Genomic DNA, 17,178 nt, shown 5'->3' with positions numbered 1-17,178 from the left:
AAACAAGCCTGTCTACATGGTATTCGTTTCACGTAACGGCGTAGTGACTGCAAAAGTTAAATGAACGGAAAAGCGAAGATCCTTTTGAAAGTCAGTTTATGTGATTGATTGTTTCAAAATTGAGTGGATTGAAACAAGCAAATTAAAAGAAACATCAGGGATTTTGTCCACGGTTAATATTATTGCAATAGCAGACGGAGATGAACACAGGTGTACCTGGATCACGTAGGGTTTGATTTTATTTGTTGGTGATACAGCTTGATTGAATTTTCGAATTTCAACAATATCCCGTTAAGTAGGAATGGCATTCATTGAAACATGTCATGATCGTCAAAGTCATTGCCGCCAAACATTAGACAGATTAGGACGGGCGTTGCCGGGAAGGTGTGCAGACAACATTTCAGTGTGCCAAACACCTCCCATGATAGCTGACAAACCACAAGTTAATGGAACTGAGGGTTATAAGTAGGTGATTGTTGGGCTATTATTTATGCGCCCTGGACAAATAAACTTTGGTTTTGACGAGCTGTAAAAGTTGCATCGAAATCGGTAAATATCGAGGTTGTGGAATCGATTTGAACCCAATTTTTTGGAGCAGACGACTGTCACGGATCGATATTGACGCTGGACAGCTGGAGTCATTGTTTACGTGCAATGGATATCCTGATGTCACGAAAGTTTGAGGTGCAGTAGGGTTGAAGTAAGCAACAAAATGAATCAGCATCGGAGAGATAAATCTAACCAAAAACGCACAAGGCGATCGCAAAAAAATCTGCATTGCGTCGTACATTTACTTGATCAAACAGCTCTCCTTTTTCGGTGCAATGCAAGTCTTTCCGCCCATTCCATAATTTTCATGCAGAACTTCAAGATTTGTGTTAATTTGTTTCTGTTTGACTTGTAGGGAAAGGATGATGGAAAGTCTTTAATGGATCAGGTGATCCAGCGTTTCAGCCTTCGAGAACCCCAATATTTTGGACTCTCCTTTCCTGGGGTTCATTTAGGCTGTTGTTGGTTAGAATTTGAGAAATCTCTATCTCATCAATTTAAATGTGAGATAAATAGATATTTGCTTTACCGTTTGCTTCTGTTCAAAACAAATGTGTGTTCTATGATAGGCTCTACTGGTCAAGTTCATCTCAACTTTGAAGTCAAATATTATGTTGAAAATCCCAGCCAGTTACTTGATGAGCAGACCCGATGGCTCTTTTTCCTGCAGACTTGGAAAAAAGTGGTTAATGGTTCCTTGCCTACCAGCCCTCAAACTTGCTGCCTTTTAACAAGTTACTATCTTCAAGGTATAAATTGAAAAAATGAAGAATAATATTCAGTGTTTGGTTAAATATTTGCTTTCTGATTTACAGCTACCTATGGCCCAATCAGCTCAGAAGCTGATGATTTGACTAACATTTCTAATATAGGGAGTGTTCCTACTGTTGTAAAAGAGAACACCTCGGTTATCTTGGAGCTTCGAGGACTGTTGAAGTACCTTCTGTAGATGTCTTAACAAGTTAATTGTTGATATTACTTTCTTATTCTGTTTCAGAGAACAGTCTATTGAAAAAGCCCAAACCAACTTTTTGGATCACGTTAGAAGAGTCGAACTATACGGGGTTGATCTGCACCCTGTCAAAGTAAGTTGGAAAATAATTTGGTAAATCCATTGTAACATCTTATTTCTTGCATGGTTCGTTGTGCTTTAGGATGCTAAAGGAAAATCAATCTTGTTGGGTATATCGGGACGTAATTTGTCGATATATCGATCTAGCAATAATGTACGAATCAATTCATTTGCGTGGTGTAAAATTTTGCGGCTGTTCTACAAGAAAAAACGCTTCTTCGTTCAGTTACAGCATGAAAAAGTAATTAAGTTTAATATTTTTTTTCTAATAGAAAATGAAAGAAGGAATTCTGTTTTGCAGTTTGAAGAGTACGATACAGTTGTGGGTTTCTTGTTACCCACCAAACGAGCAGCTAAACGGCTATGGAAGAACTGCATCGAGCAGCATTCTTTTTTCCGTTTGGGTTGTCGACAAGTGGACCCAAAACAAATCACGAAAGGCGTCTGGCCGGTCTTTCGCAAACTGTTCACCGTACAATCGTGCTACAATGTACGAGAGCCTTCAGCCAGGGTGGCAGTTGATCGTCGTTCTATTACTTACCGTCGATATGACCATCTTCATAAAATCCAATCAACTACTGAGGGTACACCGCCACGTCCAGCTTGGTCCAGTAGTTTACCTGGAAGCTTAGATGACGATGATTGCAAAAGTGGCATTAAAGAAGCAATTCCTTCCTTGGAAAATGACAGCCCATCGCCCATTTCTGCTGCAGCTTTCATTCCAAATGGCATGCAAAGTTTCGAATATGCAGATGAAGATTCGCAACCCGACATCCGTCTACCGCTCTATCTATCGGATGCGTCCCCATCAGTCTCTTGTTCACGTCATTCGACTGATCAGTTTGATGTCCGATTGAAAGCAGATGCCTCTGGCGTTTTTGGTTTCAATTTGCGTTTTGAAAAAGAACGAGCCAGTGCCCGCCTATCACGCCTCTTGCCCAATAGCTCGGCAGACATGAGCTACCCACCCATGCATGTTGGTGACGAGTTGGTGGCCGTCGAGGGTCATCCTGTTGAATGCCTGACTCAAGCAGAACTGATGGAGCTATTTAGAGCAGCAAGACAGTCCTCATTGACGTTATCCCTTCGACGTACTGGCTATCGCTGGACAGAACAAGAGGAAGATCCTCCCGTTCAATATGTTTTGGAGCCACCAGAAATGTCTCCCAAAGAAAGCGTGGCAGCCATAATAGATGGACTTCGTACTGGTCGTATCCTATCACATTTTGATCTGTTACCTCGTTCCAGGCCCGAACTGTCGTCCAGTATAGCTCGTCGCGACGAGAATATACAGAAGAATCGATATGGAGATATTTTTCCATGTAAGTTTTAATTTTTTTCCCCCTTAATTATTGGCTAACTTGTGCTTTTTTTCTACAGATGATTGTAACCGAGTTGTGCTCTCCTCTTGTCATAATCAAGATGAAAATTACATCAACGCTAGTTACATTAATATTCCGATGCCAGGTGGTAATAAAACCCTCCGTTACGTAGCAACACAAGGACCTCTTCCGCACACTGTTGAAGATTTTTGGTCACTTGTGTGGCAACATGAAGGAATCCGTACCATAGCCATGGTGACACAGGAAGCGGAGCGTGGCCGCATTAAATGTCATCGGTAATTGTCATCCCATCACATTCCATAGCTTCTAAAATCAATTTGTTTTATTTAGTTATTGGCCAGAAATGGACGAAATTGTACGAGCAGGTCAACTTGTGATTATTTGCCAAGCCAAGTTGGACCATTTAGGCCCGTTCGTTCATCGAGAATTCCTCGTCACAGACGAACGGACTGGAGAAATGCGAGTCATCTCGCATTTGCAATATCTAGAATGGCCGGATCACGGAGCTCCGGTTCTGGCCTGTCAATTTCTCGATTACGTCCGTCATGTCCAAACATACAGCGGCAGTGATTGCGAAGAAGGACCGGTCGTTTTGGTTCATTGTTCAGCCGGAATCGGCCGTACAGGAGCTTTTATCCTCTTGGATTCTGCCATGCGATTGATGCAAGCCGATTGCGCTGTCAATCCAATTCATTTGGTGAAACTGATGCGCGATCAGAGACCGATGATGCTGCAAACATCAGTAAGAAATCATTACGTTGAAACTTTGAATTATAAAAATAATCTGTTTTGTTAACTAGATTCAGTTCCAGTATGTTTGCGAATGCATCATCGAGAGCTCCCAAGTTTAAAAGCACGTCTACCGAAAATTACGTAGTCGTAAAATCCCAGAACTTGTGGGTTTTAAATGCAAATATATGCAGAGACACTAGTCAAACAGTGCGAAATCAACTCTCTGAGTTGATGAATTTGGCTGAATCTCAGCACGCACGAGGCAACTCATCCCAAAGACATTCTCATTTTTATGAATTTTAATTTAACTCACTAATCACCTCTACCAAAAAGAAATTAACTCATTTGCTTCCATCGCATTGCCAATGGATTATTGACACATCACATTTTATATTTGTGCTAGTTCTTTCACCGTTTTGTGTTCTCGAACAAAATAAAACTTTTTCTTTATTCATTTTTTTTTAAATGAAAGCAAAAATTATGCCACACTGATAGTAGCAAAAAATAAATTTATGATTTATTCCTTCGAATTACGCGATCCGTTACGTGGAATAGAAGCGGCAATGCTGTTAATTGACAGACGACGTCATGATTGTTGATGTTTTGATGTTGTCAATTTCTCTATTCCCTTTGTCCTACCGTAGTTCCCTCCGACAACAAAATTTCATACGATCTCAAGAGCTTTTAATGCAATTTACTTGTGTAGTAACACTTGGGTTGCATTGACACAATGATGCAACACATGACATTGATGCAAGAGGGACCCATCAATACCCTCGCCCTCAGCCGAGACTGCAATAAAGTGGTAGTTACCGGCAGAAATGGTAATCTTGTCAGTTTTTAAGGGCGTTAAACATTTTCTAACCTTACGTTTGTATACCTCTGTTTTCTTATTTACAGTATTCAAAGTGTGTGAAATAAAAGATACAGGTTTTGTAGAAAGAGACAACATCCGAACAGGAAAGAATTCAAATTTAAATTTTTCTTGTAATGATGCCTCCTGGAACCCTGTGGATGGTAAGTTAGCTTACTTAATTTTACGATTCATATGAAATTCTGTCAACTCTGTGTATTGTAGAACAATGGTTAGCCACGGCAGCCACTAATGGAGCAGTTGTTCTATGGAATATTCAGAAATCTATCAAACTGAAACAGGAAACAATTTATAATGATCACAAAAGAACTGTTAATAAGGTTCCTCACAGATTTACAAACATCTTAGACAGATTTAAAACTATAGTGTGTGGTTTTTAAATATTGGTTTGTGGGAAAGATTAGGTGACATTTCATGGATCAGAACAAAACATGTTGCTATCTGGCTCTCAGGATGGCACAATGAAGTACTTTGACATTCGAATGAAAGTAGCTGCCATGACATTTATCAGGTTAATAGGTTCCTCAACAGCTTGACTTTACATTAAATAATCTCTTTTCTTCGTCTCTTGCCAAACGTCTAGTAACGCTGAAAGTGTACGTGATGTCCAATTCAACCCACACCAGTGCTTCAGTTTCGCCGCTGTTTCGGAGAACGGTACAGTCCAGTTGTGGGATCTACGTCGCCAAGATCGATGCGAAAAACAGTTTACCGCTCATAGTGGTCCTGTTTTTGCTTGTGATTGGCATCCAGAAAACAAAACGTGGCTAGCTACAGCAGGCAGAGATCGTGCCGTCAAGGTCTGTTAAAAAAACAAAAACATTTCTATTTTCTTCTCATGCCTGTCTACGAATAATTCACAAATAGGTATGGGATTTGGGTTACCGACCGGTGTTGGAGTACACGGTGACGACTATGGCATCTGTGGGTCGTATTAAATGGCGCCCACAAAGGATGCATCACATCGCCAGTTGCGCCCTCGTGATTGACAGTGCGATTCACGTGTGGGATGTGCGACGACCTTATATCCCGCACGCTTCCTTCAACGACCATAAAGACATTACGACTGGAATTGCTTGGAGAGGCTCACCGGACGTTCTGTTATCCACTAGCAAAGTTGGTTTTTTAAATCAAAATTTCTTAAAAATTTGAATTCAACCTGTTTTTTTTTTTTATCTCAAGGATTCCTATCTCATCCAACACGTAATTGCAGATGCGGAAAGACCAATGGAGAAAGCGAATCCCATCTGCGTCACTTATAATTCCAAGGGAAGTCTGACTTTAGCCTCCGTAGATAGGAATTCCAAGAAGAATAAACATCCAACTCTGTAAGTTGAGTAAATGTTTTATTGGATGAAGTAAACTTTACATGATTTGCGTGTGTAGATCGAGGAAATCAAAATCGGAATCAGAAGACTATCCAGCCGTTCGGTGTTCCATATATGTATTTGAGAACGATAAACCGACCCCTGCGCAAGTCTTTCGGGATTGCGCTCGCAATTACTGGCTGCAGACAACGACGGGGAAATCCCTTGGTGAAATTTGCGACCATAATGCAGTAGTGGCCGCAAATGCCGGCCGACTTCAAGTGGCCACCATTTGGCGTGTGATTAAACTTCTGTTTGGCTTTTCTGGTTTGGAATTTGCTTCAACTTCAGCATCAGTCGGATCCAGTCGGCCAGTGCCAGTTAAGGAAGAGTCAGAGCCAGGAGATTCCAGCAAAGACACGTCTTCGCGCCCTGGCACGAGACATCAGTCGGGAAATGTGACTTTTCCAACTCAGTCCCAACAAAACGAACCGTTAGTCAATGGAAGTGGATCCAACAATAGCAATAGTGCACCGACGTCTAATAGTAATGAAAAAGGCGTGTCTGACACTTCTGGAGGAGTCAGCGAAGAAGCCGAATCTGAGGTGGAAGATATTGATTCACAGGTGAACAAGTCCGTATTTCTTCAGATAGAATATTGAACAACCTGTTTCGATTGAATAGATAATGTTGTCGCACATCGCTACTGGATCCCACTTTAACACAAGTGACTTTTTCTTCGGAGATGCCGAGGCGGACGTGTTGAACGACTTTGGTGGCACGTCTGATTCTGTGCAAGGGAACAAAATTAGCGGGGAGACAGACCAACAACAGCTGCAACAACAGCAATCTAGTCAGATGGATTGGATTTTACCCAGCGAAGCCTTTCAACCTCGTCATGAAATTAAAGATCGATCTCCTCCTCCAGAACATATTGCCAGTCACTGCTTTGCCGGAACTCGCATTGAAGCTCAAATGGTTAAAGTAGAGGATGCCACCTCAGCCCTTTTATGTCTGCCGGGCTCGTCCAGTAGTCACGGTACGACATGTTGGAGTGGCGTATCCAATGCCGTCGAGATGGTCTACCACATGGCCGAAGAAGGTGATGTCCAGACTGCCGTGACGCTCATTTTAGTTTTAGGAGATCGAATTCGTCATTTGTTAAAAGAATCGGCTGTGGAGCATTGGATCCTCGCCTATATTGATGTAAGTTATACCTAAATTTTATGTTGGTGAATGAATTCATTTCTTTTATTCCAATACCAGTGCCTTAGTAGGTGTCGCTTATGGAACACGGCGGCTTTAGTCGTGAAATTGTCGCAATGTGAAAGTGTGCAACTCCGGTTCGATGTCTACCCAACTCATTGCAATATGTGCAGTCGGGCCTTGCAGCGACGTGGTTGGCTCTGTGATTCCTGCAAAACCATCACCAACACGTGTTCGCTTTGTCATTTAGTTGTTCGAGGCCTCTACGTCTGGTGTCGAGGTATTATTAAATGAGGCATTACTTTACAAAAGACAACAAATTTCAACGAAAACGTTGAATCGCCCTGGGATAGGTTGTTCGCACGGTGGTCACTTACTTCACATTCGCGAGTGGTTTGCCCGGAATACGGATTGTCCAACTGGATGTGGTCATGTTTGTGAATTTGATTAAAATGTGAAGTATCACACGCTCCATGTAAATAACATGAACATCTAACCTTCGATGACGATTCAAATCTTGCTCTTGTTAAAAAGAAATGTTATTATAGCCCTATTTTGTGGACAATGAAGTGATGGTAAGTCTTTCGATCCAGCCCTGTTCCAGTCTTGCACAATTGACGACAGTAAAAATAGGCGCCACCAAGTTTTGACAATATGAAATACGAGGTAAGACGATGCTATACATGACTTTGTTCTGATAGGCTATGAAGGTCAAAACATGAAGATAGAAATCCATTTGTTATTCGTTACTTGTAATTACTTGTTTCGTATTGGATACATGCTAGTATGTGAACAAGAGGCCAAAATTTTAAGTCGTTCCTTTCTCGAAATTGTATTGAGAAAAACGTTGTTGAACGTTTGCCAAGCTAGTGCTTATCCGTTGTAATCGTCTGCTGAGCGTGATACAGCATTCCTTTGTTCACTGACTCTTACATCGCAGCAACATTAGATAGCTTTCTTACGATGGATCTAGCACCCACGAGCAAGCTGGAAAATTTCTGGAACAAAGCGTCGGATTTCATCATGTCAAAACATATGGCGATTTGCGTAGCGGCAGCAGTTCTTATTTTGGGAGCTTTCATTGGGATGATCATCATCGGTCAAGTAAATGACAACGAAAGACAACAATGCCAACAACTGACCCTGGCCCCGCAAATCTTGCCTGCACAGAATGTGAAGCAAAATCCTGCTCAGGAGAGATCGAATCAAGATATCAGCTTATCGATAAGTGATTCCGAAAATCCGAATCAAAAAAAGAACCAAGAATTCAAACTTTCGGCCGAACCCATTCCACACAATGAAATCTAAGAAAATCTCGAAAAAGATGGCTCTTCTCTTTCCAAAATTGTCCTGGTTTTCGTAAAATAAAAAGCAGCTTAAGATGAAATAAATTCCGTTGGTAAAACAAGTTTTTTTCTCCTTTATTCGTTAATCACTATTTAGAACTGTGTATGACATGCGTCCGTTTATCACGGTACCCTGAATGAATTATTCTTACACATGGCAGAGAATGGCTGAAAAAGAGCCAACATAGTCAAATTTGAAGAATTGCTTCATCCAGTATTTTCAGCATGTTAGTCGGTTCAATTGTCATCAGTCTGTCACGTCTACTCAGGAACAGTTACATCCGGTCGTAGACATGATCATAGCATTTAATTGTTTCGTTGACGAATGTTTATAATTGCCGACTGGACAAGATAGTCGTAGGTGAATCATAGTTTACCAGTTCATTCCGGGACGTTCGACATAGATAACTAAATCGTAAATTGCAGAGCCGTTGCTATTTATTGATATAAACGACGAACTGAAAGCGTTGTTTGAATCCGGGGAAATCTGAAATGATGAGCTGTAGAAGAAAACAGTTTCTTATCAGGATATCTCATCATATCTCAAATTAGTTTGACCACCAAAATTGCACCTGCAGTCAACCCCCATGTGAATATTTCTGTCCTTGAGATTTGCGACGTCAAGGAACTCTTAATAGCTCGTGGCTGCAATCAAGTGAGCTGGTTTTTCTTACCAAAGTTTTACTTTCACAGTACTGCATTGGAACACTGAAGTCGTGTGAAAGTTAGTGATTGTTTATTCCTGTTGCATTAGTAACGCCAATTAGTTTTTAGCGAAATATTCAGTTTTTCAATTTTCAAGTCGTTAATTTTCCCACAATCGATAGCTTCGTTGCCCAAAAGTATCGATTACTAAGTGGCTGTTTTGCTTTTTGCCTTCATAGCAGCAGAAGTGAAAGAAGGAATATGGCCGGTTTGACGTGTCGGCGGGCCGTCCACTTGTGATTTTGTTGTTCCCCAAAGTTCAGTATCTCCATGAATCTCACCCTATGTAATCTCCTATTGTTATTGTGATTCCCCTATTCTAGTTGAGAGTCGTGAGGGAAAGGATATTCCAATTCACCCCCGCTCAATCTCAGCTGTATTACTACTAAGTCTCAATACCTTGGATCTGCTTGACAGGCAGGACGTAACTTCCGGACATCACTACGTCGTCGACTTTCTTTTTTATTTATTTGTGATATTGAGTTTTTTGTGTACTCTAAAACATGTCTCTTGAAAAGAGCCTTATCATCGAAAATGATGAATCCCCACCTGGGACGGTCAGACTCATAAAGCAGCTATCAGAACCTAACGATTTCAACAGCAGCATCAACAATGCTCACTCTTCTGTGCTGATTTCTCGTCAGAGCTCGAGCAAGTCCCTAGGCCGTTCTTCAACAGCAGATTCCAGCTTTGACAGCATCTCCCCCGAACCTCTAAGGTAATTGACACAGCATTTCCCCCTTTCGTGTGGCAGGATGTGAAAGACAAAGAGTAAACATACAAACACACTGAAAAGGAAAAGTAAAGAGACCAATGTTTTGGATCACTAGTCACTGCCATCTGCTGGTCAATAGTTGAGCGTACACTATCGTAAACCATGGCGCTTGCGCTTTCTAGTTCCGCTGTACGTTTGCCAATCGGTGGTAATGCTGTTCACGACTGTTTATTGATCTGTGCGTCTTGTGTAGCCTTAGCTAGCTCACTGCGCGGCTCAGCTCATGGGCATTGATTCGTACGTGTCAGTTAAGTTGGTCCGGTGTTGTTGAGTTGCTGCTGCTGGTGGAAAGGGGGAGGGGGGAATCGAAAAGCCGCAGCTTTTGGATTGATTGCGGACTTTTAGGCAGCAGCCAATGAAATCAGAGCCGATATGTTAAGTGTTGTGCGATAAAAACAACTTTTGATTTCAAGGTAACGGTTTCAAAAGTTACTTTAGTAACAATTGACGGATGGCATTTTACCTTTGTGTCTTAAGAGGGGAAAAGGCGAAGGAAGACATACAAGTCATGCATTGACAGCTATGCGCTCGTATGGCATGTGTAGGACGTCTATATCGATTTGTAACCAGGAAACGACTAAGAAAAAGTTTAGGAAGTATGATAAAAAGTATCAGAACAAGTTGTGGATCTGACTGATGATGTCGTCTCTCCATTTCATTCGCATATTTGACGTTTCTTTTTGAAAATGTTTTTGACAGTCTAGAAAGCAGCGAAGAACAATCGACGACGTCAATCCGGAATCGTATCCGCCGGAGTGAAACACTGCCACCAACCATCTGTTTATCCGAAGGTATTTGTAGTTATTATTTAATAAGAACTATTAAGTTCTGAAATATTCAATTGGAAAAGGAAATTCGGCTGAAATTCCGAATGGAAACATGGCGGCCGGATTGGACCATGGAGGAGGATCTTCTCATCTCGTGTCACCGGAACGCTTGGCTCCCGCACTCTCGTACCCTTGCCTCTTTACGGCCACGACGACGTCGTCGGGTCAATTATCGACGACCGCAACATCCACCTCTGGCATCGCCACATCCACCCTGCTCGCCTCGTCGCCCAATTTGGCAGGGTCCGCAGTGGAGGCAACAACACTATCGACGTCATCCTCATCCAACAGCAATTCTTCGTCTTCGGAAGCGACGGAAGCGACCACAACCGGGCCGGCGGTTGCAGTTTTTTCATCCTCGTCCCCCTTGAACAGCAGCTCCTGCAATGGTTCCGTAGCTGATCATGAACTGAATCCTTTAGTTTCACCCCCGTCGCCCATCCTTGGTGGCCATCAGAGGCCGTCCAGGTCCCGTAGTCCATCCAGCCCGTCGCCAACGCGACACAATGAGTCGTCTAGTAGAGAAGCTAGTCTGGAAAAAGCATCCGCTATTGGAACGGGAGCAGTTGATGTTTCACTAGATCAAATATCCGTAGAAGGCGGTGAATCGGGAAGTGCTGGATCGATGCGATCCTTTGAACATTTACCAAGAAATACGCCAAGTGGTCCGGAAAGTACCAATGGCAGCAAGGTATAACCCATTTTTGATCTTTCTTCTTTTCATTTCTAATTGATTTGTTTTGTTTAGCAGGGCCGTAGTGGTGGAAGGAAAAAGTCTGCCTGGTACCAAATGTTAAATCCAACGTACCGTTCACGTTGCGAGGATTTCAAACGAATTTTCAAAGATTTGCCCGTGGACGAGCGATTGATTGTCGATTATTCGTGCGCACTGCAACGCGACATTTTATTGCAGGGTCGCATTTACGTCACACAAAATTATCTCTGTTTCTACGCCAATATTTTTCGCTGGGAGACGCTGGTAAAATATTTTTTAGATTTTCCAACATGAATAATAAAAGAAAGAAAAATCAATCGTGATTTATTGATTCCCATTAATCTGATTCATTTTTTCTCCTCTTTGTTTGGTTTTAAACAACCTAGGTTCAACTTCGTTGGAAGGAAGTGTCTTCGCTGACAAAGGAGAAGACGGCCCTGGTGATCCCCAACGCCATCCAAATTTGTACGGAGACGGACAAGCATTTCTTCTGTTCCTTCGGTGCCCGCGACAAGACGTACGTCGTCCTCTTCAGAACTTGGCAGCAAGCTCTTCTTGATCAGGTTTGTATTGATTTCTTTTTACTTGCATTATACATAGGCTACGACCACTAGATCCCTGTAACTCTTTGATGCTTCCCTTTGCCTCAATTGATGGTGCATCAGCACCAACAAAAAAAGAAAGTCACAAAGCGTTCGCCAACCGATACAGTTACTACCATCTATTGGCTAGTTTTTGAGGCCAGTGCAGCTAACAGCGGAGGGCTCTGGAAACGCAGATAAAATTGCCTCGTTAAAAATCCAATGACGATGGGAAAAAAAAAAATGAAGAAAGGATAAGATAACACATAGTTACGTAGGGGTTCGAGTCGAAAGTCGAGTGTTTTTTAAATTCTGCTTTCTATTTTACTTCCTTCTTTCCCCCCTCCACAATCGTTGATGATTTTCTTTCTCTCACTCTCGTTTATCTCTGATTGGTTACGACGCTTCCGTCTCGGTTCGTTGGTTTATTTTATGTTTTTTTCACACGCCATCGTTCGTTCGTGGTCGTCATCGTCGTTGGCTCTGTTTCTCCTCTTTCGGAAAATACGAAACAAACCTGAAAACCCAAAAACATTTGCAGCCACTGGGCAATCAGGAATTGTGGAAATTTGTCCACTCTGTGTACGGAACGGAACTGGGTTTCAGCAGCAACGACGAGGCTGGAACATCTACATCCATCGTCTGCGGCGTCAGCGCTTCTGCCGGCGAGGCGTCTCCTCTCTCTGAAGTCAATCAAGTCCAACCGTCCATTTCTTTGCAGCAACTGAGCTCACCGAGTCCGTCATTGCATTCGGCCCAAACGTCCAACGACGACGACAGTGGCAACGTCGTCCATCCCATCAGTCATAACGTCATCCGCAATCGTCATCATCACTACAGCCGACGTCTTCAGGTGGGTCCTGATTCTCACTCTCTCGATGCATGTTTGTCCGTCTGTCCGTCCATCTGGTTTGGCCTGCCTGTTACTCTCGCTTTCAAGTCCCAGCAACAGATGGCCTTTGAAGCATTGCACTTTCTAAATCGTTAGATGGCGTTGGTACTTCTCGCTTTCTGTGTGTCGCCGAACCCCAGCAACAGATGACAAGCCATTTCTGACCGTTAGATGGCGTTGGCTGGAATCAACACCTTTGCCGAAAAACGAAAGAAGAAAAGTTTGGCTAGCAAAACAAAAAAAAAGAAACAGCACCGTCCGGCACGCGTGCACACGAGCAAACCAACTGAAACCGTTTGAGCTTGAAATTGCTAATGCTGGTGGTTGTTACTGTTTCCCGGTAGGGCACGGATGGGTTGGCTTTTATTTTTTTCCTGTTTTTGGAAGACCATCCCTTTCTGAAGCGACGACTTCGGCAAGTAAGAGACATAGAAAATTAGGATCTGTGGAATGTTTGAACGACTATGACGAAAGAAGATGGCCCTCGACGTTTTCCTCAATTTAGGAAGGCTCTGCTCTCAATTGAAAACGCCCTCTTAAATCATATTAAAGGGTATTGCCGATAATCGACCCAACTCGTTCTCGGTTTCGTTTGAAAAAAGATGGCGATTAAGATATTTCGACGCAAGAAACGGCCCTGAAATTTCTACCCACGCTTAATAGGTTGGTCGGTCATCTCAAATTGGAAGCTTGAGAAAACGCTGTTTTTTGTTTTCGAAATGTTTTTTAAGTGACGTCACGTGTTTCCTGCGGCGATTTCGATCAGCTGTTCGAGTACGCGTGCACCGAGTGGACATTGCGTGTATCCGATTGTGGTGGGTGTAGGGGGCGGGGGAAGAGAATCAACAAATTCAACATTCAAAACGCTTGCGCCCGTCCTACGAGATTGTTGATTTAAATAATGAATCAGTCGATCATCACGCATTGGAATTGTTGATGGCCTCTCTCTACGTTGGGGTGTTATTGAAAAATTGTCCTTCACTGCCGTGACTCTCGACATGCTTCTAAACTATGCAAATTGACGATGAAAAGGGAATGGCGGGAATAAGGACTCGGTAAGGAGGAGCGTGAATAGAGTAGGGAGAAGAAGAACAATCCGAATCGGGTTCTCAAGGACGGACCTGAGTAAGCCACATCCTCCTTTTATTTTTTTTTACTTCTGTGTCTGTTCTTTTACGATGTTGGCGTAGTATATAGTAGCGAGACACGCCGAGTATCGAGTCCAGTGCCGCGAACGAGCAGTAACGCATAGATCATCACAATAAAACGTGAAAGATGACGGGCGACGAGGTGTTGTCGCATCAACTTGTGTTGCCGTTATCAGTGGGTGTATACACGGAAGTAGAAGAAGAACGCGTGGATAGCAATAGTAGTAACGCAAGCGAAAGTACAGCAGAAGAACATGATCATTTATGCACGGCTGCTGTCGTCATTGCCGTTGATGATCCTGTTTCACATGTGACAGTAGTAGAACCACCTCCGCAAATTCAGGTATCCCGCGTTTCAAAGGAATTTTGTTGTTGTTGTTTATTTTTTTATGTGATGGCTATTAGACGGTGGCGGCAACTGCTCTGGACGAATTGTTCTATCTCATTTCAATGGATGGCGAAGCGCTCTTCTACGATGCCATTCATTCTTCTTCATGAAGCTTTCATTCAATTCTTTCTAGTCAAAATGTCGCTTATCTATTACACCGTTTCCCCTCTGCTATTTATTTCTGACTCTGTAGCTCGGCCTATCGAACCCATTTTAGATCCAATCAAGCCAACGAGCTCCAAGTGGTTTCTTTTTTATAAGTTGGATGCAAGTCATGCCAAACGCTAGAAATGTTCAGTGTCGGGACAAGATTAGAATAGAAGCACCGGGAGATGACGTCATTTTCTCGCATTTCCCGTTTTCTTAGTTCCCTCCACGAGTTTTATTGGAAGTTGTCCCAACTTCTTTTTAAACAGCTGAAAATTAAATTTCCTTAAAAAACGAAATAATTGTCTGAATGACGGTCTATGTTTATTTTTCTGAATAATTAGCTGCCAAGTGACACGACGGGGTCAGATTGGAGAGAATCACTGGGCATCAGTAGCAGTGCGGGAGGTGACGGTGGTAGCAGCGTATCAGCTGTTGGAGGTGGGCCAAGTGTCATCATCATGAAGGACATACCGTCTGCTGGAGGTGGCGGAAATGCAGGCGACGCCGACGTGCCTCCGCGTTACAGCGAGACGTCCGAATCGGAAGATGATCGCTACATGAATGACGAGGCCGTTCAATGTCCCGTCCTCCATGAAGGCCGTGAAATGGTTAACATGGTCATGCCAATGAGTGTCGACGAGTTGTTCACTCTCCTCTTTACCAATTCCACATTTTACATTGATTTCATCACGACAACACGCAAATGCACAGGTTTTTGCATATGATTTTATTTGTTTTAAAATAATTGAATTAAATGGAGTTTTAAATAGATTTGCAGGTGAGCCCGTGGCAAGAAGCTGAAACAAATCCAGCGGAAAAATTCCGCACTGTTGCATTTACAATTCCATTAAACAACAACATTGGCGTTAAAAGTACGCGCGCAGTTGAAAGTCAGGTGAGCGATAAAAAATTAGAATAACACAAAATCGATCTTTTTAATTAAAAATTTTTGTTTATATTTTTAGACTTTGTTGGATGTAAGCCGAGCCGGTGATTTCTATGCGATTGACGTGGAAGCTTCAAATAGCGGAATTCCGTATGCTGAAACGTTTGCCGTTTGTTGCCATTGGTGTCTGATGCGTTCCGGATATCGAAAGTCCCGTCTCGTCATCTACTCGCAAATCAAATACAAAAAATCCGTCTGGGGCATCGTCAAAAGTAAATAACGCCCAATTCATTTTTCAAATTCTTTAACTAATTGAAATTTGTTTTAGCTTTCATCGAAAAGAACGCCTGGGCCGCTTTAGAAGAGAATTTTAGTCAAATGAAACGGAATTTGTTGTCGATGCAATCGTCGAGAGATGCTGAAGATGTCAGAATCGAAAGGCGGGCCGAATTGCCTTCGTCTTCTGGCACGGGATCTGCGGGAGTCGTCGGACCGATGGGCGGAAACGCATCGGTGAAGAAACGACTCCACTCGAGAGCCAACAGGAGACGCAAGGACGGGATGATGGACAACGGCCTGGAAAAACGAGGATTGATAGAATCCCCTCGATCTTCAGGCAGCGTCAAACAATCGGGGGCTGGAAGTGGCGCTAGTGTCGGTGCTGGACGTCTAAACAAGACGGCGATTTCCTCATCATCGTCCTCACCGAACCCACCGTCTTCATCAACGTCGCCATCTGGCGGTTGCAGTGCGGTGTTTTACGTGGTGTTGGTTTCTTTGATCCTTTTGCTATGCACCAACGGCTTCCTGTTCTCCAAAATTTGGGCTCTGGAACAGCTGGCCGAAGAATTAGCTCGTCATCCGCCATCTTGCCTTTCAGCCGCCAACATGGCCGATCTCCGTGTATTAACGTCAGTTTCATTTGCAATTTTTCTTTCCATCTAAATTTTCTAAAAAAAAATGGATTTGATGTGCAGAGCCCAACCAAAGTCACCGGAAGAGTGGATGAGGATTTTGCGCCAACAAGAGACGCTCTATCGATCCACCGAGTCCAAATGGCGATCGACTCTATCGGCCATGAGTGGCTACTTGAAACAAACGCAAGAATCGCTGACGAACTTGGAAAAAGAAATCGAACCCGATTCAGATTTGATTCGGGCCATTTTAGAGAAAATTCAATCACCTGCCTCTTCTTCACTTCCTGTTCAATACCATCCGCCTCGATCAGCTGATGATCACGCAGATTTGCCCAGTTAGCGTTTAGGGGGGGGGGGAAGATTCATCACTTTGTCCAATTCCATTATGACCACCTTTTAAATCACCACACGTACAGGTACACACGCAACGGGCAGGATCCCCCCTGTTAAGTTTGATTTTCTTTCATTATTATTATTACCTAGCTAAAAGAAAATCTATATATTATATTCAAAGAAAGGGGAACCGAGGTAGTTTAGCAGCTCCACTCTAAAGTATTTGAAATGATTCCAAAATAATGTGGTACTCTTTAACTGCGATAATCCCCACCATCACACCCCTTTAGAAAAAAATCTTATTATTTGTCATATCATCGTGTTTAGATCTTGAAATAGGTTGAAGAATTCTAGTTGTCTATCCGTCTCGTGTATGTTAATTCGTATTGAATCATCGTACATAGATCCCAGTCAAAATGAAGAAAAAAAACA

General features: G+C 42.8%; 5 protein-coding genes and 1 long non-coding RNA gene across 10 annotated transcripts in view; 4 read left to right on the top strand and 2 right to left on the bottom strand.

The window, feature by feature from the left end:
* LOC130690997 (troponin C-like) overlaps positions 1-12,388 on the bottom strand; it is a 24,233-nt gene extending 11,845 nt beyond the window's left edge. The window contains exon 1 of the mRNA XM_057513893.1: positions 12,382-12,388. The gene's annotated coding sequence lies outside the window, so the exon portion shown is untranslated. The remainder of the gene's footprint in view (positions 1-12,381) is intronic.
* LOC130690987 (tyrosine-protein phosphatase non-receptor type 4-like) lies at positions 603-4,154 on the top strand. The gene is made up of 10 exons (XM_057513878.2): positions 603-826; positions 905-1,052; positions 1,119-1,298; positions 1,365-1,485; positions 1,547-1,634; positions 1,704-1,862; positions 1,923-2,943; positions 3,002-3,239; positions 3,295-3,706; positions 3,765-4,154. Exons 1-10 carry the CDS (start codon positions 713-715, stop codon positions 3,813-3,815), a joined length of 2,532 nt encoding a protein of 843 aa, XP_057369861.1. The 5' UTR covers positions 603-712; the 3' UTR covers positions 3,816-4,154.
* LOC130690988 (GATOR complex protein WDR24-like) lies at positions 4,307-7,877 on the top strand. Its single transcript, XM_057513879.2, has 11 exons — positions 4,307-4,520; positions 4,597-4,713; positions 4,775-4,890; positions 4,975-5,081; positions 5,154-5,370; positions 5,438-5,686; positions 5,753-5,898; positions 5,957-6,503; positions 6,562-7,083; positions 7,144-7,363; positions 7,437-7,877. The coding sequence occupies exons 1-11, from the start codon at positions 4,427-4,429 to the stop codon at positions 7,532-7,534; spliced, it is 2,433 nt and encodes an 810-aa protein (XP_057369862.1). The 5' UTR covers positions 4,307-4,426; the 3' UTR covers positions 7,535-7,877.
* On the top strand, positions 9,298-17,178 carry LOC130690986 (protein Aster-B-like). 5 transcript variants are annotated; one of them, XM_059496977.1, is made up of 12 exons: positions 10,041-10,322; positions 10,387-10,505; positions 10,609-10,700; positions 10,760-11,427; positions 11,485-11,715; positions 11,838-12,014; positions 12,574-12,885; positions 14,952-15,321; positions 15,381-15,505; positions 15,576-15,768; positions 15,825-16,407; positions 16,474-17,178. In XM_059496977.1, the coding sequence occupies exons 2-12, from the start codon at positions 10,432-10,434 to the stop codon at positions 16,751-16,753; spliced, it is 3,105 nt and encodes a 1,034-aa protein (XP_059352960.1). In that variant the 5' UTR covers positions 10,041-10,322; positions 10,387-10,431; the 3' UTR covers positions 16,754-17,178. The 5 variants fall into 5 exon arrangements, with proteins under 5 accessions (XP_057369857.1, XP_059352957.1, XP_057369856.1 ...); XM_059496974.1 differs by lacking the exons at positions 10,041-10,322; positions 10,387-10,505 and adding an exon at positions 9,299-9,852 and having other exon boundaries at positions 11,488-11,715; XM_057513873.2 differs by lacking the exons at positions 10,041-10,322; positions 10,387-10,505 and adding an exon at positions 9,299-9,852.
* Positions 12,457-13,205, bottom strand: LOC132088325 (uncharacterized). The gene is made up of 2 exons (XR_009421817.1): positions 13,034-13,205; positions 12,457-12,958 (listed from the first exon to the last, which is right to left on the bottom strand). It is a non-coding gene; the product is annotated as an uncharacterized LOC132088325 (long non-coding RNA).
* Positions 14,137-14,936, top strand: LOC130690998 (uncharacterized). The gene is made up of 2 exons (XM_057513894.2): positions 14,137-14,415; positions 14,478-14,936. The coding sequence occupies exons 1-2, from the start codon at positions 14,200-14,202 to the stop codon at positions 14,568-14,570; spliced, it is 309 nt and encodes a 102-aa protein (XP_057369877.1). The 5' UTR covers positions 14,137-14,199; the 3' UTR covers positions 14,571-14,936.

This window comes from Daphnia carinata, chromosome 1 (genome assembly GCF_022539665.2).
Source record: "Daphnia carinata strain CSIRO-1 chromosome 1, CSIRO_AGI_Dcar_HiC_V3, whole genome shotgun sequence".
NCBI lineage: Eukaryota > Metazoa > Arthropoda > Branchiopoda > Diplostraca > Daphniidae > Daphnia > Daphnia carinata.
This window is presented reverse-complemented; position numbering and strand designations above follow the sequence as displayed.

Bases quoted from the DNA above. Each gene is read 5' to 3' on its own strand.
- LOC130690998 (XM_057513894.2), top strand. From the start codon at position 14,200: ATGACGGGCGACGAGGTGTTGTCGCATCAACTTGTGTTGCCGTTATCA. The intron at 14,416-14,477 runs GTATCCCGCGTT...GATGGCTATTAG, and splicing joins AACCACCTCCGCAAATTCAG to ACGGTGGCGGCAACTGCTCT.
- LOC130690988 (XM_057513879.2), top strand. From the start codon at position 4,427: ATGATGCAACACATGACATTGATGCAAGAGGGACCCATCAATACCCTC. The intron at 4,521-4,596 runs GTAATCTTGTCA...TCTTATTTACAG, and splicing joins GGTAGTTACCGGCAGAAATG to TATTCAAAGTGTGTGAAATA. The intron at 7,084-7,143 runs GTAAGTTATACC...TTCCAATACCAG, and splicing joins GGATCCTCGCCTATATTGAT to TGCCTTAGTAGGTGTCGCTT.
- LOC130690987 (XM_057513878.2), top strand. From the start codon at position 713: ATGAATCAGCATCGGAGAGATAAATCTAACCAAAAACGCACAAGGCGA. The intron at 1,635-1,703 runs GTAAGTTGGAAA...GTTGTGCTTTAG, and splicing joins TTGATCTGCACCCTGTCAAA to GATGCTAAAGGAAAATCAAT. The intron at 3,707-3,764 runs GTAAGAAATCAT...TTTGTTAACTAG, and splicing joins CGATGATGCTGCAAACATCA to ATTCAGTTCCAGTATGTTTG.
- LOC130690986 (XM_057513873.2), top strand. From the start codon at position 9,638: ATGTCTCTTGAAAAGAGCCTTATCATCGAAAATGATGAATCCCCACCT. The intron at 15,769-15,824 runs GTAAATAACGCC...AATTTGTTTTAG, and splicing joins CGTCTGGGGCATCGTCAAAA to CTTTCATCGAAAAGAACGCC. The intron at 16,408-16,473 runs GTCAGTTTCATT...TTTGATGTGCAG, and splicing joins GCCGATCTCCGTGTATTAAC to AGCCCAACCAAAGTCACCGG.